We start from the raw sequence: 24,634 nt of genomic DNA on the forward strand, positions 1-24,634 counted from the left end.
TGAGAACCATCATTATTGTCCAGGCCTTTTTCATGAGTTAGTTTTCTTTTTTAAATCTGTCAAAGCTAATGGGTGATTTTGATGGTTTAATTTATATAATATACTATATAATATGATATATAATCAAATATATGACATATATATATTATAATTACAAGTGTACAAGTGATTTCAGTAAACATTGTGTGTACAACAATTTTGTATATTCAGTCGTTTTATTTTTAGATTAAATAATTAGAATTAAATAATGTAGTAAACATGAATTAATTCATGTATAATTATTATTTTATTTGATTATTTTTTTTAAAACATCTCCATATGTAATATCTGTGACTCTTACACCATTATCTGGAGGGATGGATTCTTGTTAAAAAAAAAAAAAGAGGATAACTTGAATATGAAGAGAACACAGTTCACATTTAGTCCAGCTGGGGGAGAACTTTGATCATCTGTTGCACTTGATAGGCCTGGCTGAAAGCCTCAGGAGCCTCACTGCAGTAGCCCAATTAATTACAAGCCCAAAAATATATTTTTTAATTTTCATCTGTCATATGCTGCAAGAGATACGTTGTCTAAAAAGAAAAATCAGTCATCCTGATTTTTCAGACAATTAAATCAAGCTCCTCTGATAGAAGACCGCAGTTTTGTACAAGAAGCCATTCCTTTCCATCATGTTACAAATTACAATGTGCTTTGTTGTCTGCATGGAATTATCAGTAAAATAGCAGATTTCTGTTTAGTTTTTAGGCCTCCATGGAAAACCATTCATACGGATTTTCACTTCCAAGAGATGTGCAGCCAAGTATGCTACAGTGTGTGTGAGAGAACGTGTACTAGAATTTATTTTTAAGATAAAAATGTACTGATTAGATTCCATTACCAGGCTAAAAATTTGGGAAAGGACAATAAGGTTGGAAGTTAGGTAAGAAATAGTTTCTGAGAAGTCGTGTATGGTCTTCTGAAGGGATCATGTGCAAGTGTGCCGATCTGCTTGAATATTTTAACATGCAGGCACACACGCACCTGAAAACACCCATAGCTTTCTCCATACCGTAGACAGTGAGTGCAGTTTTCTCAGCATGCCGCATGGCCTGTGTATGTGTTTTGGTTTAAGGTTAGTGTGTACGTGGCTGGAAGTTGCCCTCGCTCAATTGTCTTACCTCTTGTCAAATATTTGCGCTCAATATTTAGGCCTGTGCTCTCTTTCCCCCTTTTGCTCCTGATCTCATTAGTTGGGAGCGGTGGTGTGATTTCACAGCACACACCAGGAGACTCACCGAGCCCACCGGTTTTCTCAAGCAGCAATACAGAAAGCTGAAGTGTTACTCCCACTCATATGAAATGTTGACACTTTTATAGTGTTATATGTTACAAGGAGCAACGATGTGTAATTGGTAAAAATAACAAATAGTTGTCAGGACTTGAATGTGCGTGCCATCACTGACACCCAATGATTTGACTTTAGTGCTTTCCTGGCTGACTGGTTGAGAGGCGGGTCACACTCTGGAATAGGTGTCAGCCAATCGCACATGAGCACAGAGAGACCAATCATCATACACGACAAGAGGGGTCATATTAAGTCTTCAATTAATTATGTATTTGTTAGGGGATGCGGACAAAACCAGAGTGCCCAGAGAAAACTCATGTAAAACAAACAAAAAAAAAAAAAAAGAACCAGCACATATATAGACAAACATTCACATGGACTTCTTTTTTTTGGGGACTGCAGGAGGAAAAAGCAGTGCCTTCGTACACAACATTTATCCAGACACGCTAGGCACAGCAGAGCTGTGTGGAGTACAAACTAAATTGAATTTACCTTTGATACAGTTATGTTGAAATCTGGGCAACACACTGAAACCTTCTTACAAGGCTGCAAACGGGGCAACTCAATCACGTCTGAACAAAAAGACGCAGGGATGGGATTTTTGGGCTCAGGTACTCACATCCTCCCCACTTTTTTTTTTTTTTCTGGAGAGAGAAAAAAGAAAAAACATCCTCCCCACTTCTAACAAAAGGATAAGTAAGGTTGACCTCGAGGGTGATCATTCATTTTGGAAAAAGCATCTTGTTTGTCCTAAATAGGTTGCGGAGCCATCATGTGTATCCTGATGCTATCAGCAACTCTTTATGTGGTGTTGGGTAAGTCATTATGGAATTAAATATATAGGCCATTTTATGTCACAATAACGATAAACGACTCTTCTTTTGAAAAAAAAAAAAATACAATACACTATGACTTTTCTCCATTTACATATTTTACCTGTACCAAATGAGAAATGTTATCCAGTAGTGCTGCTACATAAAATTATCAAAGGTAAACACGAGGCACGGCAGTATACTTTTTTTTTTTTTGCAGAAAAGTAGATATCAATCTACAGTAAATAATGGAGGCATAAAAAAAAGAAGTTGCAGACATTTTCAGTAATAAAATAAAAGCAATAAAAGTTATTTTTCAAAGTAGGGCACAGTTTCAAATTTCTCATATCTATTTTAGCATTGGCTTACTGCACAAACACTGTAGAGCAGTGGTCTCCAACCGCTGGGCCGCGGACCGGTACAGGGCCATTGGCCACTTTGGACCGGGCCGCACGGTTGAAAGAATAAAAAAAAACTTACTGTACTTTCGGTTAATTGATTAGCCGAGGCTTATGAATATTTCATTTTGAAAAAGTGAACAGATTCTCTCTGTTTACGACTGACTCTTGAAACATGTAAAGATGCTAATTATCTCAGTCGCGTAGCGCTGGTGCTAATCGACAAGTTAGCAAAATGAGTAAAAAAACACACATGTTTAGAAAGTTTCTTTGCAACGGAGAAAAGGCCCAGTGATGAGACAACACAGGAGCCTTTGACCAAGAAGAACAGAGAAAGGTGCATAGAATTACAGTTACAGGTGACTCCTCTTGGTTTGTTACCGTGCATGACAGTGTGAGTGACAGATTTAGTATGGAAAATAACAAAAAACATGGCAGAAATGTTAAGATAACAGTGAACTGTTTTAAAATTGTGTGGGGGAAAATCCTTGATGTCTTTTTTTCAAAAGTAGCTTTTACACATCCATCCATCCATCAATTTTCTTAACCGATTATTCCTCACAAGGGTCGCGGGGGTGCTGGAGCCTATCCCAGCCGACTTCGGGCAGTAGGCGGGGTACACCCTGAACTGGTTGCCAGTCAATCACAGGGCACACGGAGACAAACAACACCCATCCACACTCACAATCACACCAAGGGACAATTTAGAGTAGTGTTGTTCCGATACCGTTTTTTTGGCCCCCGATACCAGCTTTCCAGTATCAGCCGATACCGATATCTAAGTTGTTGTTTTTTTCTCAACATGAAAAAGCTGTCCTGCCATTGGTTCAGAGCATTCAAAGGCCAACAGGATATCTTGGCTCGGCATGCAGTAGGCCTCTGCTGATACCAGCATCGCTATCGGTAACAACGCTAATTTTGAGCGCCCAATTAACCAGTCATGCATGTCTTTGGAATGTGGGAGGAGACCGGAGTACCCGGAGAAAACCCACGCAGGCACGGGGAGAACATGCAAACTCCACCCAGGAAGGCTGAAGCCCCGGACTTGTTGACAGTGTTACACAAAATCGAAAATTATTTGCTTTATTAATGTATTTGGGGGGGGTGGGGGTGGGGGGGTAGATACTGTATTTATAGGCTACACATTTTGTTTTGGATATAATTATATGATACAGATTGATGTACCTAATACTGTGGCCCATGGCTGTAGGTTTAGAAAAAACACAAATTACAGCCACCATTCTGAGACAGTTAAATCAAAACCTCTTTAGTTCAATTAAAAATTGTTACAAGAGTTGCACTTTTAAACCATTTTATATGGGTGATATGGGAGAAATCTCTCATGGAGATGCCTATAGGTCTTTATGGTTTTATGTTACCATGATTCGGAGCTGCACCGCATTCTAACGAATCAAACAACAGCCGAGAACAAATCTGAAAAAGGAAGGAATCACAGAGGAAGGAAAACACAGCTGCTATCTATAGATTCATAAAAGAGTAGCTTTTCAGTCATCAAGGGACTTGTCGGCTTCATATACAAAGGGTGTGTGTGTGTGTGTGTGTGTGGCATGGGTGGGGTTGCAAAAAAAAAGGGGGGGGGGGTGGTTGTAGGGGGATGATTATAAAATCCACCCTGGTAAATCTGCTGTGACCTTTATTTCAGTCACCACCTTGAATCCATATCATTAACTGCTCTTTTGCACCTTTGCACAAATTTCAAGCAAATGCTTGCCTCGCTGTGTTGCTCTCACAGATTTTCAGTCCTTGACAAGGGAGGCATGTTAAAAATAGCATCAATAATGGCCAGGTAACACCTTGCCCCCCCATCTGCTGTTCCCCGAACATTGATGTGGCTCAACCGGCATATTTATTAATGTCGTCTTTGAATGCTCCGTTCCAACAAGCTCGTAGACGAACAAGCGTGTATAGCAACTGTTCAAACATGAAATAGCCATGACCACCACATCCTGTCAGGTCACGTCATGCTAATATGCATCAATTTAAAAAGCTAATGTGAAGCTACAGGTTAAAGGTCGCAAATTGAAAACTTTGCCATGTTTGTGCTGTCATTTTTGGAGAAAGGGCTCAAATGAAAACTCACTCCAATGTACAACAAATTGAATAGGTCAGAATTATTTGAAGGTTACCACTGTTTAATGAGCCTCAATGTGCTTGGAGAAGGGGACCAAGTCGAAACATTTAGGATTGTGGCCTTTTCTGGATTACGTTGCTTGTGCTGTTGCCAAGACGACAGCAATTAGAAAAGACTCGGTTACCAGGCGACCATAGCAACCGACCAAGGTGAAAGCGAAAGCGCCGGATTTACCTGTTTCTTCGCAGTAGCGCTCCTACAATGGAATTGAGATGGGGTGCTTCACTTGTATGATGTCTTTCATTTAATATATATATTTGTTTTAATGGCTTAGACATACCCGTTCAAAATCAAACGTGATTAACTGATTGTGGCAAAACGGCACAAAAAAGTGAAGACCACAACAAAAGATGTACACAATAAATTGTTCCACGGCAATCTTTCTCCGCGGACTAAACAAAAGATGATGTGTCCTTCTATATGTGGGCCTGCTGCGCGCGCTTTCTGTAATTAGATGATTATCACAGCATGTTGTCAAACATCAGTTTACACAAACAAAATATAATGACAATGACATAACACTGTCCTCTAATCATAGAAATAATAGCTTGCGTTTCACATCTTGACCAGATGGAGATAATTGCCATCCTTGTTTCCAGTTGTCTCACCATTTCTTATACGGTATCTGTGAACGTTCCTTTCGTGTAGCCTTAAAAAAAAAAAAAAAAAAAAAAAAACTTCACAGGTTCACCGTGGTGTGTAAGCAGAGGATAGACAAGAGGAACACTTAATCCCTCAGCACCTGCTCCTCATACCACCGTGACCCCTTTGCAGCTGCGTGGACATGTGCCTTCGTGTCGGTTTATGACACACGTCTTATGTATTAGCAACTTTGCATTCATGTCAGCGCTGTTGTCAGAGGTTGCCCAGTGGAGGTGTGTCAGGCCATTTGCATATTTGTGAATATGTTTTGAGTGCTTAACGTTGTTTAATATTCAGTGCGTTTGTTTGCAGGATGATCCAAGTTCAATTCCGAGGCTGACAATTCCATTCGCTGTTTTAGTAATGCTGTGATCATATACGGTAGGGGGAGGTCATTATTTGATCCACTGCGCAATATGTAAAATCTAAAAAGTTAGAAATCATCAGCATTTCTCAGTATATGGTAATTATTATTATTTTTTTTGCACTATTATGCTAATTTTGTCGACGAGGTTCCAGCACTGGTGTCAAAAAAAAAGATAATCTCAAACCTCAAAATCGGAACTCTCATTCTGTTCTCAAATGGGAGGCCCTTCCTAAATTCATTGAAAAAGTAGCATCCGTGCAAAAATCCTTTTAACCTGCATGGTTCGACCCCAGCTGTCATGTGCCACCTAGTATCACTTATCAATTAATGTAATGATTTATTTTTTAGAACAGATTTTTTACTAGGATCCCAAAGGACACGTAAGTGTTTTTTTGTGTGTGTGTGTGTGTGTGTGTGTGCACAAATCTTTATTTGTAATTATGTAATTAAGTTAATTCTTGCTTCTTCTTTTTTTACGTTATATCTTTTGATTTCCAAATAGCTCAAGAGAGACCACTTTACAAATGAAGTTCCAAAGTTTAATAGAACTCAGACAATGATGGCGCAGCACTTTATTTGAATTTGTTTTTGTGTTTTTTTTGTTCCACCCCCCCCAACCAAAAATTTTTGGCTGAAAAACTATTTCACAGGGTGTACATCAATGAAAAAACGTTGCGAACCACTGGCCTACACTCTAAAAAAGAATTTTTGAACCAATTTATAAGATTACAAATTGAATTGTTGACCAACTAAAAACAAAAATCGCTTCAAATGTTAACACACAACGGAATTAAGTTAGTCCAAAGTAAATATATTAAGTTTAATGAATTATCAGTTCATTTAACGTAATATATTGACCTGAATTAAGTTAATCCAAAGTGACTCCAATCCAAAGTATTAAGTTTAATGAATTCATAATGAATTAAACTTAATATATTCACTCTGGAGTCCAAAGTTTAGACTAACTTAATTCAATCGTACCAATTGAAGATTTTTTTTTTAATTGGTCAACAATTCAATTTGTAAACTCAAATTGATTCAACAATTCTATTTGTAGAGTGTAGATAGATGAGCAACAGTTAAGCAAATCTACAGAGAAAATGTCATGTTTGTGCTCTCAGACTGTATCCTTTGTGATGCAACTACAGCCTATGAGAGGCGACCACAGACTTTAAAAGGGAACAGCGGAAGACACGTTCTGTTTGTCGGACCATTCATCTGCTTGCCTCCACAGACCAATGAATGCCAGTTAGCAACTTAGCTCCACGTCTCTTGATCCACGATCCCTTCTCGCTGTTTCTGGTCTAGTTTTCGTTGCCTCGTCTAGTCGTGAGTATGTTTCGCGCAAACCGCTTAGTTAATGACTCACAGTCATTTCTGGACTATAGGCCGCTACTTTTTTTCACTTGCATTCGACCCTGCGGCTAATACAAAGGTGCGGCTTATCCATCAGATCACAATGGGGCGCACTATAAAGGAAGCGCAAGAGCGCCAAGCAGAGCAAAACAAAGCCAAAAGCGAGCCCAAATACAGTAGGAAAGACAAAACGAGAGCGAGACATTTTGCGCCCTCATTATGGAAAATAAAGTAGCCGGTGTGGTAACATTAAAACACCTGCGGCTTATAGTCGGGTGCAGCTTATATGTGTAACACACTAGAGTATTGCCCCAATTTAGCTAGCGCGGCTAGTAGTCAGATGCGCCTTATAGTCCAGAAATTACTGTACTGAGTAGTCATCGCCGTTCCAGTGGCAACCGCCATCATCACCCGACCTGGCTGTGATATTTTTTTGCCTTTCCCTCGTTCCCATGTTCAAGGGTTTGTTTTAAAGGTGAAGTCCACCCATAAAATGTATTTACAATATGTTCTATGCAGCCCCAGTAAACACGGTATTCTGATTCGTATTGTGTTTGTGGAATACGAGTTCAGTAGTAAAATCTGCCTGTTTTTATCTATCTCTGGAGGCAGCCATTTTGCCACTTGCTGTCAACTGAATGGGTAAAACGGGTGCTTTCTGCTTCTGAATTCATATTCCACAAACACAATATCAATCAGAATGTTGTGTTTAGACTAGTGAGGGCACATACAATATAATATTGTAAAGAATATTTTTGGCTGGACTTTCCCTGTAAAGACGTGGACGATATCAAAATGGCCATGATGACGAAACTGCAGAGGATCCCAAAGAGTCTATCCAGCAGTGCATGAATATGTGCCAGAGAAGGTATAGACTATCCTTTGTGACACCACTCCGGTAACCTTTTTTGTCACTTCATATTCCAGTGCTACTGCTGTGAAAATATACGACTCTCATTCAAATCCTGTACAATTGACTACAAGGAGAATAAATGGTGCTCACACGGTGCAGAACATTTGTCATTCATCATGAATCATCATGGCAAAAAATATGCCGGTTGCCCTCAGTTCGCACATTTAACAATAGAAAGTCAATGACAGAAAAAAATGAGTTCAAACCCAAAAGACCTTCCGTTTTGAATTCTAGCTTTCCCACATATAATTGTCGACTGCGTACAAGCACACACAAAAATACACCCTCTACAACACTGAACCGCACGGAGAGCTTAGTCCAAATGTCAGCAATTACAAGAATCGGTTGCCTATCTCTAATTCTGCCTTCTATTTTTCCTGCACATTGAATAATGCGCCTTCTCGGTTTAAATAAGCAAAAGACAGACAATGTAAAAAAAATTTTTTAAAAAAAGAGTGATAATTTTATTCATATAAAATATATACATAGTACATGTTAAATCAGACCAAGTAAAAAGCAACAAAAAAAAGACAGTTTAAAATGTATTTTCCCCACATTAGAAAATGACAGTTGGCTGTGGTACAATTCCGAGTAAACAAACACATGAGCCCAGCTACTGCGCCCAAATACTCGCTGCACAATTCCATCTCCATCTTAAAGTCTCCTTTGGCTGGGAGGAGGAGGCAAATTTAAGTGCAGGCTACGCAGAAATGGGTCCAACTGCTATCCTAACAAAGAGGCATTAATATTGATGGTTTTCCCCATCAGTAAAATGGATGTTTAAAACGAGTCTCCATTGTACAGAAATGCAAGCTCCTCACGCATAAACATGCCTCATGTGGAAGTTGACCACATACTCGGCATTGGTGCGCTGGACAGAAATGGCAAAGGGTTCGAAAGGGTGGAAGGTGAAAGCGACCAAGCGCCGCACAGCGTGGTTGACCGGCCGTCCCAGCAGGCCCGCCTGGATCTTAAACTTTAGCAGGCCAGAGTCACGTGCATAGAACCTGATGTGTGTGACAAAAAGAAAACGCCGTCATGCATTTGAAGAACATTTGACCACAATTGCAGTATTTATCTACATTTTAATTATTTGCAGTACAGTGGCACCTTGATGTATCGTATGTGACCATGCTCATATTTCAAATCAACGTTCCCAATTGAAATGAATGGAAATGCTATCAATCTGTTTCAGCCCCCCCAAAAACTTTTTTTTGTTAAAGAAAATAGCGCAGTACAATACTGTATTAATTTTTCATTAATTTCTGTATTTTTTTCCCACTGAATTGTTGATTGTTTTCATTTTTAACACACTTTCAGCACCTTCATCCTTATCTCATTCACTCTCTGCCATTTTCACTGAAGCAACTTCCTTCGCTCCTGGCTGTTTGAATACATTTTGACTGATTTTGCAAGGTCCACAGAATATTGTGTTCTATCTTAAAAAAACATGGAACCTACCAAAAGAAAGATTAGAGTCTCTTCTTTCATCAGGTTAAAAAGTACATTTGTATCCGTTTCTGTTTTGCAGCAATTAGCATTAGAATATAGCTAAGTTTCATAATTATTCCCAAACCTGTTGAAAACAGTATCAAAAAGAGCTTGTTGCAACGGTTGATCTCTTATACAGACGCTCCCCTACTTACGAACATTCGTGTTACGAACAACGGTACATACGAACATGTCTGCGCGCATGTCAAAAAATGTTCGGAAAGAGATGCTGTAAGTTAGATTTTTTATTGCGCACCTTTTTCCGAGTACTGTAGTGCTTCTTTCCGCCGCTAATACCGACGCTTGGCGCTGTGAGAGCTCACCCAGCATTGGAGGCTCAGCAACGTGTCGAGGAGGAGGAAGAAGAAGAAACGCCTGCCGCTCATAGATAAAGCCATCGCACTCTTCGAGCAGCAAGACCCAAATATTGAACGTTGCACAAAGGTTGCAAATCAATTGAATGATGCCATACAGTGCTACCGCATCATTTATGATGAAAAAAGAAGAAAACTGTGCAATCGTCGTTAGATCGCTTCTTTCGGCCAGTTTCTAGTAAATCCTCCAAGGAAGATACTCATCAACCCTCATCTTCTTCTCCGCGACCCTCAACTTCTTCCTACATTGAAGTTACGGAGGAGGAAGTAACTTTTGAAGCCCATTCCAGCGACGACGAAGAACCTCTCATGATATAAAATCCTCCTCTTCCTCCTCCTCCTCTCCTTAAGCATCGAGTACATCTTCCAAAAGTAAGTTAAACTTCATTTTATTTATCTTATTACGTACATGTACTTACTGTGTGTGTCTCTCGCTCTCTCTCTCTAACATACGTAGTACAGTACTGTACGTATTCTCTTTAAACATAAATTATAATACAAAATATAGCACTGAAGCAACTTACGAACAAATTCACCTTACGAACGATCGCTCGGAACGTAACTCGTTCGTAAGTTGGGGAGCGTCTGTAGTCTGCCACCACCTGCTGTTTTTGTTGTTGTAATAACTACCATTGCTTTTAGCGACTTCTTCATGTCAGAAGGTGGATTAAAGGCTTGAATATAACATATAATATTGTATGTATATGTATATATATATATATATATATATATATATATATATATATATATATATATAATATAACATAAATACGTTTTTGGGAGTGAAGGACAAAGTATTAAAAAAAACATATTTATATGTTTTTGGGTTTGAATGAGTTAACATGGAAGAGGTCTGCTGCTTAGAAATATAATATTATTATGAAATATTATTTCCACCCTTGTGTGCTGTTACAGCCTTGGACTCCTTTTGTAGGACCCATTGTTGGAAAAAAATAAATTTGGTAAAACACCAAATAACAAAAAAAATTGAAAATATAACCACAACAGACTCAGTCTGAGTTAACGGTGAAGTGCATAAAACGACGGAATGTTTGTAACTCAAAACACTTGTAGCTTGGAGTAATAAGTGACCCCAATGTGATCTCTACCTGATTGGGTGGTCTCCGCAGGTCTTGGGCCTCTCCATCACCGACACCCACTTGTCATCATAGCTGAATAGTGATAGGTCTAGGTAAGGGCTACTGCTGTATGACTGCGCACTAATTGGCAGCTGACCCAGCAGCCGGCGTACCGCCTCAGTATGGCCGCCATATTTGGCATTCACGATGGTGTCTTTGAATCTGAGTCACAGGCAGAACAATGAGACTCCAACGTCAGGCATGTCAAAGTTCAGCAAGGGCGCTTTCCCTTCATTGTACCTTCTTTGGACTTGCCGAGCGTAGTTATTGGAGGAGGCGGAACAGGGAAACTGGACAGCATGGCTGTGCAGCGTAGCGTTTCGGAACAGGTCGCAGAAATTCTCAAACAGCTCCAGGAGCTGATCGGATGTGTTCTCAAAGACGGCCAGCACCTGCGTCGACACCATGTTGTACACGACAAAGAAAGATGGCTGCCAAAGAAAAGGAAGAGAAGAGGGAATTAAACTCAGGAGTGGGAAAAAAATACAACGATACTGTAGTCAGGAATGCCAAGACGTTGCAATATTCTTAAACATTCTTGTGTATGTTTGTAAAAGAATGACAAAATGTATAGAAAAAGGAGTGTAATTAGATTATTCGGTTGATATCCTGAATGTGTCACAGGACTGAACCAAGCCTGTAGGCGAGATGGTCCTTGGAGATGAGAAAAATGGAATCCTTTTCATACAGCACAGACAACAAAAGACATGAGGCAATAGGAAAAACCCAACAAAGGGCGCAGTGTGTGTGTGTGTGTGTGTGTGTGTGTACGGACGTGTGTGTACCTGTGAGGGGTCTGTGACCCTGAGCGTAACCACATCTTCACTTGTGTATTTAATAAAGAGATGATGCTCATCCAGCAGCTGCATCTTCCACATCCTCAGTCTCCTCAGCTGATCGAAAAACTGGAAAAATCTAACGGGAACATTCAACATCATTTATGAAAAGAGCAGAAATAGTTGCAAGCAAAAGTAAAATTGTGAATATCTGTCAGGAATACTGTACATTAGAAATCACACATAGGAACATTCCGCTTAAAACAAAACGGAATTAAATCACAGATTGGAGTCAATGCGAGACGGAAAACTGTCACAGTTTAGCTTTTTCTACATAAACTAATCACTGAGTGGCGGTGATGTAAAGAAATGTTAACTCTTTGACTGCCAGACGTTTTCAGAAAAGGGATGCCGTGGGTGCCAGCCGATTTAAGCATTTTTGACTGATCTTTCAAGGTCCATAGAAAATTATGTGTTTGGACTATGGAAACACACATACTACCAAATGAAAGATTGGACTCTCATCTTTCATCAGAAAAAAAAAGTTTGTTTCTACCTTATTCCGTTTTTCAGTAATCAACAATAGAAAATGGTTAGTTTCACCTCTGTTTTGAAAAAACGTCTTTTAACGTCTTTGGCACTCCTCCATAGGATTTTACTAAACGTTCTTTAACGTTTTTGGCAGTCAAAGAGTTAAGTTCCTGCCGGTAAAGCAATGAACACTCTCTCGTTCACAACTTAAGAGTTTGCCATCAAGATAGTTAATAAGATAGCAATGACATAACATGACACCATCATATGAATCAACACCAAATTATTTTGGTGGGCAAAAGTGTAATGAGAAGAACAAGACATAAGAAGTGACGGTGAGTAGTGTTTAGTGCCATCTAGTGTGAACTAATTAGAATGCAACGATTTTTGAAGCAGGCGCACTACGGTGCCTCAGAGAAACCACACTTTTGCAAGCCTACCACCAATTGTTATTTGGAGCGAGTGAGCAGCCTGGCGAGCAGGAGCTAGCTAGCTAGCAAGAGTGGCCAGCAAGAACTCGCTAACAGCAGCTTACAAAAACGGCTAGCAAAAGCTAGCTGAAGCAGCTAACAAGAGTGTATACCGGGAGAAGCTAGCGAAAGCAAAGCAGAGAGAAGACAAGCCTCGGAAGCCCGAATCACGGGTTCTCAGCGATGTCCACCTGCAAGCCCCAACTGTGGAAGGTATGCGGCGGTTTGACACTAGCTGCAAGCACCACCAGAGGCTAACTATGTTTGTGGAGTTCTTCTCCTTTGGGTATCCGTTGCTGAAAGATGGCGGCGGAAAAAAACTAAAAGTATGCTCTTGTTATAGAACATATTTTTGGGGCATATTATTGAAATGAAAAGTAGGCTTAAAAAATTATGAATTCATTAGTTCACCACTAGATGGCACTAAATCCTACACGGTGTCTGGCCGAGTGTTGAGATTTGTCTTCAACAGGGAAAACATTTTCCGTTTATCCAATACAGTTGTTTCCTGTCATTGCTGAACTCACCGGTGCCTTCTTTCATTTTAAGAATGCTCCAAATGGTTGTGTTGGCCAAACCACACCTTCCTAATTTCTCTTGAGTTTGTTTTAATTATTCATCTTAATGATGGCTTGATTCACTGATAGCTCGGCATTGGATCTCATTTGGAGAGTTGAGGGCAACAGATTCCAAATGCAAATAGAACACTTGAAATCAACTCTAGACCTTTCATCTGTTCCTTGTAAATGGGATAATGAGGGAATAACACACGCCTGGCTATGGAACTGCTGAGCAGCCTATTGCCTAAAAAAGTGAAAGGCGCATACACAACCTGTTGTAATTCCTGCACTGTTCAGTTCACCTGATTTGGATGTAAACACCCTCAAGTTAAAAAGCTAAATGTCTGCACCTTCATTTCAAATCCATTGTGCTGATGTTTAAATGTCCAATTTGTCTGTTTTTCCCCTCACAAAGCTTTTCGGATTGGTTACACCACCTACTGGTTATTAATGTAGGCTTCACATTCAAAAACCAAAATCTGAAACCAAGACTTTCAAGCACTTTTCGTTGTTTTTGAATTGTAATGAAAAATCACTACAGAAAAAAAGACAGGACTTTGCCACCAAAACTACTGTCAAGTCTCATGTTTTAATACTATTGCCCAATTGAACAATGGGTGGGTTCACCCAGATTTAAATCATACATTTGGAATTGTTTTTCCTGTCGCAATTAAAATGTTGTCAGTTTAAGGCAAAAGAAAATAATTGGCCTCACTATTCAAATATTTTCACAAGCTAGCTGCCGGGGCACAGATGCCCAAAGTGCCCTTTTGCCCATTTATTTTATATATATATATATATTATGGACCTGACTGTCTCATATACAAGTTATTATTATTATCATCATCATCAACTCAGCGACAAGCATTGAAGCGTGTAAATGTCAACCTAAAACCTAAAAGTGGCTGTATGTGTCTATAACAGTAAACCAAATCAATTCTGCCAAGCAGTTGTAGAGTTAGCGAGCAACCAATAATATTTACCAGGTTTGATTAATGGACATAATATATTGTACATAGTATATAAAGGCTAAACTATTTTTTTTCAGTGAGCTGCATTTTTGTAATACGCAGACCAAAAGTTGGGAGGTGGCATGCTGCAACTTGATGGAAATAAATCAATCAATCAAATTGCCAGCTATACAAAAGGTATATACATCGGCATCTGTCTATTATTGATACTACTAATCTTCACAGGTCACAGGTGTGCTAGAGGCTATGCCAGTTGACTTTGGGCGAGAGACGTGGTACACCTTGGCCTGGTTGCCAACCAATTACAAGGAGGGAACATGCAAAATCTACACAGGAAGGCCGGAGTCTAGAGACAAACTTCTTAACTGTGAGAAGCAGATGTGTTAAGCAGTCGTCCACTGAGCCGGAAAAACTATTTATATCATCAGTATTATTATATAAATGAGTCCCACCTGTCTTAATCCATGCTAGGTCAAATCTTGACATTTGAAAAAGGAGGCAGCTAAGCAGAATAAATCATTACCTTATCCTGTCAATGGAGTGCTGCGTAACTCCGCACTCTTTCACTTCAAGGTTCTACTAATTTGTTCTTAAATGAGTTCACTGGATAAATTAATATTGCTTCCATTTTCCAATCATCTCAACGGCCAAAAGTCCTAGATGAGAGTTGTTTACATTAGACAGCCCTAACACAACGGAGCTTATGCCGCATCCGCCGGTCGCTGACGGTCAACATGGAAGCGGTAATAATATTATTAAGATTTGTTTCAACTACTGCAATGCACTTTGTTAGGCTCAGACATACATCACTTGCTCCACTGCAACTACTGTAGTTCGGAATGATGCTGCATAGCTTTTAACTAGCAAAAAACTAAACAAAAAAAAACAGAGCACATCACTGATTTTTAAGTCATTGCACTGGCTTCCAGTTTGGTTTCATTTATTTATTCATATTTTCAAATTCTTGTAAAAAACTCGTCTTAAAATCAAACAAAAAACATACAGGGGATAACAGTTTTTGCCTCTGCATTTTAGACAGGCCAATTTATTTCCTGTTTTAAAATCCTCTCTTAAAATACACTTGTTTTGCTGGCTTTTACATCAGCTTGAGATGATTTTCATTTTTATGTTTTTTTTTCACAATTTTACGTTTTACTTTCGGTATATCAGTTTTATATTGGTCATAATATCCCTGTTGTTGTACCTAATTTCATGTATTGATGGGGACAGTCAGATCCTGGAACGGATTAAATAAATGTTCTTATTACAGACGCTTCCCTACTTACGAACATTCGAGTTACGAACAACGGTACATACGAACATTTCTGCGCGTACAGTATGTCGAAAAATGTTCGGAAAGAAATGCTGTAAGTTAGATTTTGTATTGCGCGTAGTGCTTCTTTCCGCCGCTAATACCGACGATTGGCGCTGTGAGAGCTCATTGGAGGCTGAGCAACGTGGCGAGGAGGAGGAGGAAGAAAACGCCGATCCCCATGAAGCAGGAAATAACTTTTGAAGCCGATTCCAGCGACGACGAAGAATCTCTCATGATATAAAATCCTCCTCCTCCATCATCTCCTTAAAAATCGAGTACATCTTCCAAAAGTAAGTTAAACTTCATTTTATTTATCTTATTACGTACATGTACATACTGTGTGTGTGTGTCTCGCTCTCTCTCTCTAACATACGTAGTACAGTACAGTACTGTACGTATTCTCTCCATTTTATTAAGTTTTTTTCAGTACAAACCAATGCAGGTTACTTGTACAAGCCTTAAACATACTTATATAAACCTTCAATATACTTATTTAGGCTTTAAACATAAATTATAATACAAAATATAGCACTGAAGCAACTTACGAACAAATTCACCTTACGAACGATCGTCCGGAACGTAACTCGTTCGTAAGGTGGGGAGCGTCTGTATTTGCTATGGTTTTTCAAAATATGAACAAAGGGGAGGTTGACCTATGTCATGGAAAAGACTGTGGTAAAAGTAGTCCCACTGCATCTTAAATCGGATATCCTTTAAGATGAATATGGTCCCGACTGAAACGACGCAATTAGCTTGAAGCAGCTTTGAAGTGCCTGCGTATATGCCTAACTAAATCTAAGACCCAAAACCCGAATCTGAGGGAAAATCTGCTGAAAATTTGGAGCAAGAGCAGAAAAGAAAGCAATACAGGTGTACAAAAAAGTTGGGACAGTGTACCTTCTCTTAGCAGTAGCACTGCCATCCTGTTCAGCCCTTCTCCACAGGTAGACCAGCAGTCTGTGCTTAAGAGAGTTGATCGTTTTGTCTGTGTAGAGACGCGGGAAGCCCGGCTGGCTCTCAGCCTGAGCCTCTGTGTAAACAGCCGAAAGAGTCAGGAGGTCATCCTCATAACAGAACCGTCCTATGGTCCTGACATCCAGAAACGTTCCCTCTGGAGTCACCTGCAAAGAAGAGACCACGATTAGAGGATGCGCCCAAATTCTTTCCTATTGCCTAATTGTACTCGCAATTTGATAGCTTTGAGTACTGTAGTGTCAGTAATTTCCGTCATGCCCCCCCCCCAAAAAAAAAAAATCAGACCACCTGAAAGACATGTATGGTCTGCTGCTGTACCGACAGCACAGCCAGGATGTTTCTGTAGAGGTAGAGGCCCTGATTGTGGGACAGGATGATCTTGTCAAATTTAAAGGACCTGGTGTCACACAGTTTGCCCGTATGGAGGTCGATGATGTGGAGGGAATAGTCCTCTAAGGGGGATCGAGGGTTGGGAGTCACAGATTCGTTGTTGCGATAAACCTGTTTGTAGATCACAGCACATATCAAACAACAAAAACTGTATGAACGATGAAGTGATTTATTTTATTTTATTTTTTTATCAAGTTGCGATTTTGATGCTGTACCTCGAAGAAATATGGTTGCGGCTCCTCAGGGACATACACAGCCGAGCCTACAATGACGTAGCGGCAATCGTCGGTGAAGAGGCTACACTCGCGGTTGAGGTGTTCTCCATTCGAGGCCACATTGGTGACGTGGAGCAAGGAGAAAAAACGTTCAAATAGGCGGCCTCGGATGTTGAGCGAGCGCTGGTCATTGGCCGTTAGAAGAGTCTCACCCTCCTGGCCTCTCAGAAGGTCCTGGGCAGCTTGGCAGCCTTGGTATTCGTAAATCTGTAAGGGGAATGTTGTATCAATTATTAATGGATAAATGAAAAGTTCTTGTTGAAAGTGCTTGTTTGATAGCTTCTGATACAGTTGAGATGAAAAATATTGTCAACTTTGTTAAAATGTCAGGTTTATGTGATGTAATAAATGAGACCTAGACAAATCTTTTCAAAACCTCTCCCCCTTTTAGGGTGACATGAAAAAGCATTTGCCCGACCTGTCCTCAAAATAAAAAAAATTTGTGTCCCTACTTGTTTTTAGATTAACAATTGCAAATATCAAAGAATAACCAAGTAAACATGCAGTTTTTAAATGGTGATTTTGGCAAAAAAATAAATAATTCAAAGCTACCTGGCTCCGTGTGAAGAACCACATTTTTTGGAAAGCCGAGTTCATGTACACTGATCACGCCCAGGCCTAATTATCTCCATCAAGAACTCACTCAAATAGAACCCATCGGACAAAAAGAAGTCGGCCAAAAGATCTCAAAAAGCTACAAAGAAAATGCCATGATCCCAAAAAATTCATGAACAGATTAGAAATAAAAATAACTGACAAGCAATTTCTAACGCTTTAGGACTCCAGCAGACCATGGTGAGAGAGCCATTATCCCAAAATGTTTATGCTAACTTTCCCAGGGGTGGCCGGGCCTACAAAAAGTACCTTTTTGGAAGGTATGTGTCTCATTACATCTAGCATAAATGCAATACAGCGTTTCAGAAACAGAACATAATACCAACCGTCAAACACGGTAATGGTAGAGTCTGGGGCTGCTTTGCTACTTCAGGACCTGGATGACTTGCCGTAATTGATGGAACCATGAATTCTGCTTTTAACCGGAAAATCCTGAGAGAGAATGTTTGGCCATCAATTTGTGGCCTCAAGCTGAAGCATATTTAGGTTCTGCGTTACATCAATGATCGAAAACACCAGCAAGTTGACTTCTGAACGGCTTTTTTTTATTTTATTTTTTTTTAAAGAAGAACGTTTTGGAGTGACCGAGTCAAAGTCCAGACTTGAATGTGACTGGAATGCTGTAGCATGCATAATCTTTAAAAGGCTGCTGCTGAGTGGCTCAACCAGTTTTAGGTTTAGGGGGGCAATAACTTTTTCACACAGCCATGTAGGTTTGGATTTTTTCTCTCTCTCCCTGAATTAAAAAAAAAAAAAAATTCAAAACTGCATTTTGTATTTACTTGTGTTGTCTTTGACTAGTATATAAATTTATCATATGATATAAGTGTGACAATCTAAAATAACAAAATAGTTCTGTTAAAATAACAGTTTTAAATCAGATTCATTTTTTTGTTTTTTTAAAGACCGAAAAGGATGTTCGTCAAAATGCCGAATATCGGCATTTCTAAATTCCTCCCCCGTGGGGTGTAAAAGACACATTTATCTTCTACTGTAATGTATAAATCTAATTTTACCTCTAGAGATGTCTGGTCGGATGAGAAGGCGATGAAGCAGCGTCCATCAGGTGAGAACTTCCTCAGGAAGCAAGGAGGCTTTTCCACATTGACCACCGTAAAGTTGGGAAACAGGTTCTGGTGGAAGCAGCGTACTCTGTACCAGTGAGCGCCGGGCCGGCCCGAGCAGATCCTACGCTTCTCAAGACGATGGACCACATTTTGATTCTGGATCCTCCTGGGCTTAAGGGTGGGCATGTCTCCATCCATCACTCACCAGTGTTGACTCAAAGTTCTACTTATTAGGTTGATGTTGAGGACGGCCAGCGATGCTGAACAACTACATAATTGCCCAGCTAGCTATTTGTTTTCGGGAAAATAGGAATGGAGGAAAAGAAGAGACGTTATCACACGCTGCTTTTAAACCACAACTGAAAAAGTCAATCACAGACCATGATTAAATAGAACAGTTACCTCTGAGCACATTTCAGGCTCTGCTGCTCATTACCCACTGCTCAAAGTAGTAATAGCACATTTTACATTGGGCACCAGAGCGCCATAGCAACACGTGTATAATGAAGCCATTAATGTCATGTTCCTAATTTAGATCTGAATTTTGAGGACATTTTATGTTAATTTTGGGGGTTTCGTTTTTGGATATTTTATGTTAATTTTTTGGGATTTAGTTTTTGGACATTTTATAGTTACTTTCCTGCCTTTTTTATTCAATTCTCTGGCATTTTTGGCAACTTTTTGGACACTTTTAGGTATTTTTTAAAAACTTCTTTGTCTACCTTTAGTTTCTCTTTTTCCGAAAACTTACAAATTTTGACTCTATTTTTTGAATATTTAAGTGTCTAAGTCAATGAGGTGGCTACATAAGCCAAAATAGTATTCATTGTTTCCTTCTTAATTTTCATCCTTCAGCTACTTCTACATTTTTTGACCAATTCAAACCATTCCAAGTTCAACTTGTTACGCTCATTGTATGTCAATGTCATTCAATATCATTTCACAAATCCACACCACTCCACAATTTTTCATTCGGCCTTCCAGCCTTCACACACTTTTTCTCCAGAAATTGCATTCACTAGTTGAATATTGATACACTATAGTCTTTACTTGCTTACTGCCTATTACAATTGCATTTCAATCAAAATGCCTACAAATGCATGTATGATTTTATACCTTTAAATTAGACAAATAATTGAAATTACATTAATTTTAAAAAATCATTTATTATACAAATACTTGGGTTACTGGGGTGAGTCACCCACCCGTCAACTGTGAAATTAATCAATTAAGTAAATATTTCGTTATATGCAAGTTTCAGGAAATGTGTCGGTAAGCGAACCATGCAATCCAGTAAGGTCTGTCCGCGACACACCCCTTCCAACTCCCAGCAATCCTATAAGATCACAGCGTTGTCCTAGATTGCAGGTAATTTTTTTCCAGCAAGCTTCTTCCAAATGCAGTCGTCTGATTGCAGTGAGCTAAACTGAGCCTACAAAATGCTCGTTTTGTTCAATATGCAAAATGGACCAGTGGAGAGGAAGAAACATGGCAAGCACAACTGATGACCCTAAAATTGCAGCCCCTCCAAACTTATTTAGGTCAGAAGCAAAGGCGCTGTTGAGAACAGATGAAAATGACCAGAAAAGCTGGTCATCTGTCAATCCGTGATAACTGGGAACGGATTCAAATTATGGAAAAATTATATAGTAACTAAACAACATAACTGTATTTATACAAAACTATACATTGTTTTATATTTACACACGACTGATCGAACACTGACAAATCTACTTAATTTACAGTGCATAGTACTCAAAGGCAAGTCGTGTTCATCGTAGGGGTGTTAGAAAAAATAGATTCTGCAACATATCGCGATATTACAGCGCGCAATTCTCGATTCGATATGCGGACCGAATTGGTCCTCTTCTCATGTATTTGAAATGATAAAATAATTCATTATTATGGGGAATTTAAAATGGTTATTATTGCAGAACTTTACCTGTGAATATTGTTTTATTTGGCTGTCCTGTATTTTTTGCTCAAAATGATTTCATGAATGGTCTAATAAATTATAGGGGTGTTAGAAAAAATTGATTCGGCAATATATCGCTATATTACAGCGCGCAATTCTTGAATCAATTCGATATGTGGCCGAATCGATTTTTAACATCAAATTTTTATGGGAATATTCAACAAAACGTCTTACTTAGGGTTGGGATTCACACATTAAGCATGGAAGAATGTTATATTAATGGAACATAATCGAACATTAAGCCTTAATATTTTATTTCAGTGCCGTTCAAACATGAAACAGACTACAACCAGTTTGTTAAATGCAGTGGCTAAATAAATACATTTTCATACAAATCTTACAGTGTACATGTACAAGTTTACTGATGAGTATTTTCTAAATTTGAGTTTTTAAAAAAAATCCCAATAATCAATTTATAGATTCGTATCGGGATTAATCAGTATCGAATCGAATCGTGACCTATGAATCGTGATACAAGTTGAATCACCAGGTACTAGGCAATTCACACCCCTAGATCATCGTATAGCAATTCTTGGCACACACATTTCTGCAAAGTGCCATTTTCCTGTAAAGAGGGTTCTGAATTGCCTAATAAGAAAGTGGAAAAAGGCTCACAGAACACTGAAATAAAATAATTGCTAATGGCTCCATGCGCAATTATCTTTAACTGAAGAATGTAGCGTTAATGTTTTAACCGCATGCATTGAAGACCTGAATGGAAGGAAGCATGTGAAATTATCCACTTCAGTGATCAAAGACATTCTCCTTTTTCCATCTTATCGTTAAATTAGACAAATGGAGGTCTGGCAATTGTGCAAAAGGTGCAGGAAGAAAAACACCTTTTTCTTGCATTTAACATAGCTTTTAGCTATCTGTTATGAATTTAACTGACAGGAGTGTTCCTCTGAATGCGTTGACCTAGTGCTGTATGTATGGCATGATTTTTTTTTTTTATATCCCGATACAGGTAATTCTATATCCCGATAATGACATATCCTGATATTGTATTTTGTAGGGGTGTGAATTGCCTAGTACCTGGTGATTCAATTTGTATCACGATTTATAGGTCACGATTTGATTCGATGCCGATTAATCCCGATACAAATATATAAATTGATTATTGCGATTTTTTTCCAACTCAAATTTAGAAAATACTAATCAGTAAACTTGTACACTGTAAGATTTGTATGAAAAAATATTTATTTAGCCACTGCATTTAACAAACTGGTTGTAGTCTGTTTCATGTTTGAACAGCACTGAAATAAAATATTAATATAACATTCTTCCATGCTTAATGTGTGAATCATAACCCTAAGTAAGACGTTTTGTTGAATATTCCCATAAAAAATTGATGTTAAAAATCGATTCGGCCGCATATCGAATTGATTCAAGAATTGCGCGCTGTAATATAGCGATATATTGCCGAATCAATTTTTTCTAACACCCCCTATAATTTATTAGACCATTCATGAAATCCTTTTGAGCAAAAAATACAGGACAGCCAAATAAAACAATATTCACAGGTAAAGTTCTGCAATAATAACCATTTTAAATTCCCCATAATAATGAATTATTTTATCATTTCAAATACATGAGAAGAGGACCAATAGCCTACTAGATCGAGAATTTACCACACCATGCCCCTAACATACACAGCACATAAGTGATGTGGATGTTTAGTCTATAAGACAATATAAGAGGTAAAGGAACTATTACTAGTTTATTTAACGTTTAATGATCTTCTCAATAATATACTCATGGTTAACTGAAATACAGCCGGAAAATGAAATAATTTAACACAACTTGTCCTGTCTCTGCATCATTAATGCTTTGCCCTCACCGTGAGACAGAAACCGGCTGAACACGAACGACTAATTCATCTACCTGAGAACAACAAAGAATGCAGGTAAAGCTGCTACAGCCCTTATTTACCTGCGCTTACTGTTGTCATCTTCTGCAGATCTGTCAAGTTGGGAAGTTGTTACGAGTACGACGCGAGTAGCAAAGTTTGGCTCACCAACCAAACACCTTACAACGTGCCACCATGGAAACTCGACATGTAAGTGCTACAAGTTTAACGGAATCAAACACATAAGTCTCACGTTAGAGCGCATTCTCGAATGCAGGTTTTTGTGTCGTAGCTAGGGAAACGCTGCTGTTTGTTGTGGTGGAAAGAAGAAGAGGAACTGCTTGACGGAGAAGAAGAAACTGGTGGCATTCGATCTTTTTATACAGCGCCATCATTTTCTTATGAGGTCCAAACAGGTATTGCAGACAATCCATCCATCAATTTCACCCACCCATTTATTTACGTGCCACTTCATTTAAACTGCATGTACTATAAAAATGATTATCTTTAATAATAAAACAATAATAAAATAAAAAACTGACAATAAATTATTTACATTTGGGGTTTTTTCATGTTGTACTAATCAAATATTTTACACAAATAAGTGAAAATACTGTGTTTAATGTAAAATATAAAGTTTACTACGGTATCATTAATTGTTTTATATGTGACAATAAATCAAGTAACCAATTATGTTCATGATGTAAATTCTTAATCAACAAATACATTTAAATTCTTTTAAAGGCAAATGGCTAAATGAGTGCAACAAATATTACCCAATCTTTCTGATCATACTGATTTTGATTTTCTCTTGTTAGGTCACTACTGCCTTTTATTTAAAGACCCTCACACAGAATTAAAATCTTAAGGTGATTTGTGTTTTTTTTTTTTTTTTTTTACATTACATTGCCCCTAAAGTAAGAAACTATTCTAGAGAAGAAAAATCTGCTGCCCATAGTCAGAAAGCTTGGCCTCAGTCATAAGTTATGTATCTTGCAACAGGATATTGACCCAAAACACAACTAAAAACACATTTGTAACTGTCTCTTCACATCATTCTGATAAAAGTTGATCTTGGTTTTATTTGTTCAATTGATTCCAGAACAGGGAAGGATTTTTATCCCTTTTCTTGAATGTTACCTGTGGTGTGAACAATGTTCTAAACAACAATGTGACACACCACCGTCTCCACAATATTTTTGATTTAAAGGATTCAGCCATAACCGACTTGTCTTACAGTGAGTTACTGTCAAATGCAGCTATTTCATATGCACTCTCAAGTTACTATAGATGAAGAATGGCATGACTACCCAAAGAATAATGTGAATTACTTTGGTCTTGAAGACTGCTAATGGTGCTTAGAGAAATTATCCTTGATCAAAGGGCCTCTTTTAAATGTTGCAATTTTCCACGTAATTTTCATTTGACATAATAGCCTACATATAGTGCGGATGGAGGACAAGTGTGAAAAGAAACATGAAGATGTGAATGGGGTGGGGTGGTGGTGGGGTCAAATTTCTCTGGCAGAAAATGTGTGTACAATTTTGCAGTTGTGTCTCAAAATTGCATGTTCGGTTGCAATAATGAGCATTCAAAGAGAGTCATTCAAAAGAGAAACTAACTGCTAACCTTTGGCTGCTTCTCTGTTAATTTCACTGACTGTAGAGATGCTTCGCTTCAAAATCGGAATCATCTTTATTGGTAGTATGTAAAAACAAGCAAATATAAGTCATTCTAATAAAGTACAATGACAGTTGTATAATGCAGACAAGCGTGTTGAACACAGAGCTGAAGTCCACAAACAGGATCCTGGCGTAAATACCCGGCTCCAGTTTGGGCCGGGACGAGGCGGACTTCTTGACTACAGATGTAGTCTGTTCACACAGACTCCAAA

At 38.7% G+C, this 24,634-nt stretch overlaps 1 protein-coding gene across 2 annotated transcripts; it reads right to left on the reverse strand.

The window, feature by feature from the left end:
- Positions 1-8,413: 8,413 nt before the first annotated feature.
- det1 (DET1 partner of COP1 E3 ubiquitin ligase) lies at positions 8,414-23,082 on the reverse strand. Of its 2 annotated transcripts, none has more exons than XM_077567992.1 (9): positions 22,994-23,082; positions 18,866-19,204; positions 17,175-17,441; positions 16,858-17,070; positions 16,492-16,715; positions 11,757-11,886; positions 11,212-11,402; positions 10,942-11,133; positions 8,414-8,974 (listed from the first exon to the last, which is right to left on the reverse strand). In XM_077567992.1, exons 2-9 carry the CDS (start codon positions 19,112-19,114, stop codon positions 8,785-8,787), a joined length of 1,656 nt encoding a protein of 551 aa, XP_077424118.1. In that variant the 5' UTR covers positions 19,115-19,204; positions 22,994-23,082; the 3' UTR covers positions 8,414-8,784. The 2 variants fall into 2 exon arrangements, with proteins under 2 accessions (XP_077424118.1, XP_077424117.1); XM_077567991.1 differs by having other exon boundaries at positions 22,824-23,076.
- Between the last annotated feature and the right edge of the window lie 1,552 nt (positions 23,083-24,634).

This window comes from Vanacampus margaritifer, chromosome 6, assembly GCF_051991255.1.
Source record: "Vanacampus margaritifer isolate UIUO_Vmar chromosome 6, RoL_Vmar_1.0, whole genome shotgun sequence".
NCBI classification, from domain to species: domain Eukaryota; kingdom Metazoa; phylum Chordata; class Actinopteri; order Syngnathiformes; family Syngnathidae; genus Vanacampus; species Vanacampus margaritifer.